At 35.2% G+C, this 2,165-nt stretch overlaps 1 protein-coding gene across 1 annotated transcript in view; it reads right to left on the bottom strand.

Annotated features, from left to right (window-relative positions):
* The window catches only part of LOC111391134, a 1,311-nt gene extending 549 nt beyond the window's left edge, over nucleotides 1-762 (bottom strand). Inside the window, exons 1-2 of the mRNA XM_023016280.1 lie at nucleotides 456-762; nucleotides 193-314 (exon numbers count right to left, since the gene is read on the bottom strand). Of these exons, the coding sequence (XP_022872048.1) occupies nucleotides 193-314; nucleotides 456-762 (429 nt within the window). The remainder of the gene's footprint in view (nucleotides 1-192; nucleotides 315-455) is intronic.
* Nucleotides 763-2,165: the final 1,403 nt, after the last annotated feature.

Below are 2,165 nucleotides of genomic sequence, written 5' to 3'. Positions count from 1 at the left end.
TGAAGTTTAACTTTTTTATATCTTTTTTTTTTTTTTTGTTCAATGTATTACAAAATTCACCCCCTTAAAAAAATTTCGTTCTCGAAATTCGATTGATCAAGTATGAAAAAGTCGTGGATACTAAGAACGCATCTGTTCTTCACTTTCCCTTGTTGCTTCTTCTACGGCATGATTCCTCTACAAGACTTTAACCAAAGGAATGGTCTTAGTACGCAAGACCACTTCCTTTCTGTCCAATATTTGAACGGGTTCTTCTTTATAGGTAAGATTTTCCTTCAGTTTTACTGGTTGTGATTCCAAAACCTGAGATAGATCTAAAATATACTCACGAAGTATAGAAACATGGAATACATTATGAATTCTGGACAATTCTGTTGGCAAAGCTAATCGATACGCAACTGGACAGATGCGTTCAATAATCTCATATGGGCCAATATACCTTGGACTCAATTTACCTCGTTTACCAAATCTGATAACACCTTTCCATGGAGACAATCGCAGGAAAACTCTATCCCCAATATCAAATTCAAGGTTTCTTCTATGTCTATCTACATAGTTCTTCTGTCTATCTTGGGCCGTCTTTAACTTTTCTTTAATTATCTTTACTTTCTTAACAGTACTATGGACATATTCAGGACCCAATAACTTTTTTTCACCAACTTCATCCCAACATACTGAAGTTCTGCATTTCCTACCATACAGTGCTTCAAAAGGAGTCATTTTTATACTCAAATGGTAACTGTTATTATAAGCAAACTCCATCGAAGAAAGATGAGTATCTCAATTCCTTTTGAACTGTAGTACACAAGCTCGTAACATGTCTTCCAAAGTCTGAATAGTTCTTTCTGACTGACCATCTATCTGTAAATGAAAAGCTGTACTAAAATGAAGTTTAGTACCCATAACTTTCTGCAAACTGGGCCAAAATTTAGAAGTGAAACGAGAATCTCTATCTGAAACAATAGATACTGGTGTCCATACAAACTGATTATCTCATCAACATATATTTTTGCCAATTTATCTAACGAGTAAGTGACTTTAATAGGCAAAAATTTAGCAGTCTTCGTCAATCTATCTACAATGATCCATATGCCATCATGTCCACTTTGAGTCCGTGGAAGTCCAAATAGAAAATCCATAGTAATTTGTTCCCATTTCCACTCAAGAATAGGCAACGTTTGTAACAATCCTACTGTTTTTTGACGATCTGGTTTTCACTTGCTGGCAAATGAGGCATTTGGATACAAACTCAGCTATTTCTCTCTTCATTCCATGCCACCAATAGTGTTATTTGAGTGCACAATATATTTTTGTACTACCTGGATGCATCACGTAAGTTGAACTGTGTGCCTCTTCTAGATTTCTCCCTTCAATTTTGAATCATCTGGAACACATAATCTGTTTTCCATAACTAAATCTCCATCATCTCGAATGGTACAATCTGTATGCTTACTCTTCTTCTTTCAATTTGCTTAACACTGGATTTTGAGTTTGAGTTTTTCTAACTATGTCAATCAAAGTAGGCCTCACTTGGAAGTTGGCAGACAATGCTCCTACATTGGTAACTTATAATTGGCAAGAGAAGCTCTAAACTCACCAAACAAAGATGAACATACTGTATTAGTCTGGGTCATAGGACTTGATATTTTTTGACTGAGGGTATCAGCAACTACATTAGCCTTAACTGGATGATAATCAATCTTGCAGTCGTAATCTTTTATCAACTCTAACTATCTTCTTTGCCTCAAGTTTAACTCTTTTCGATCGAAAATACACTTTAAGCTTTTATGATATGCATATATCTGCCATCTCTTACCATACAAGTAATGTCTCCAAATTTTTAAGGTTAGGACAACTACAGCTAGCTCTAAGTCATGTGTAGGATAACTTAGTTCATGTTTCTTTAACTGCCTGGAAGCATACGTTATAACTTTTCCATTCTGCATCAAAACACAACCAAGATCCTGACGTGAAGCATCACTATATATCACAAACTCTTCACCGAGAGATGGAAGGGTAAGAGCTGGAGCTGACACTAATCTATTCTTTAATTCGAGGAAACTTCTTTCACAATTTTCATTCCAAACAAATTTAGCATTCTTTCTAGTCAAACTGGTCAAAGAAAGAGCAATTTTAGAAAATCCTTCTACAAAACGATGATAATA

Source organism: Olea europaea, unplaced genomic scaffold (assembly GCF_002742605.1).
Source record: "Olea europaea var. sylvestris unplaced genomic scaffold, O_europaea_v1 scaffold759, whole genome shotgun sequence".
NCBI classification, from domain to species: Eukaryota; Viridiplantae; Streptophyta; class Magnoliopsida; order Lamiales; family Oleaceae; genus Olea; species Olea europaea.
Note: the sequence above shows the minus strand (reverse complement) of the source record. Positions and strands in the feature narration are given on the sequence as shown.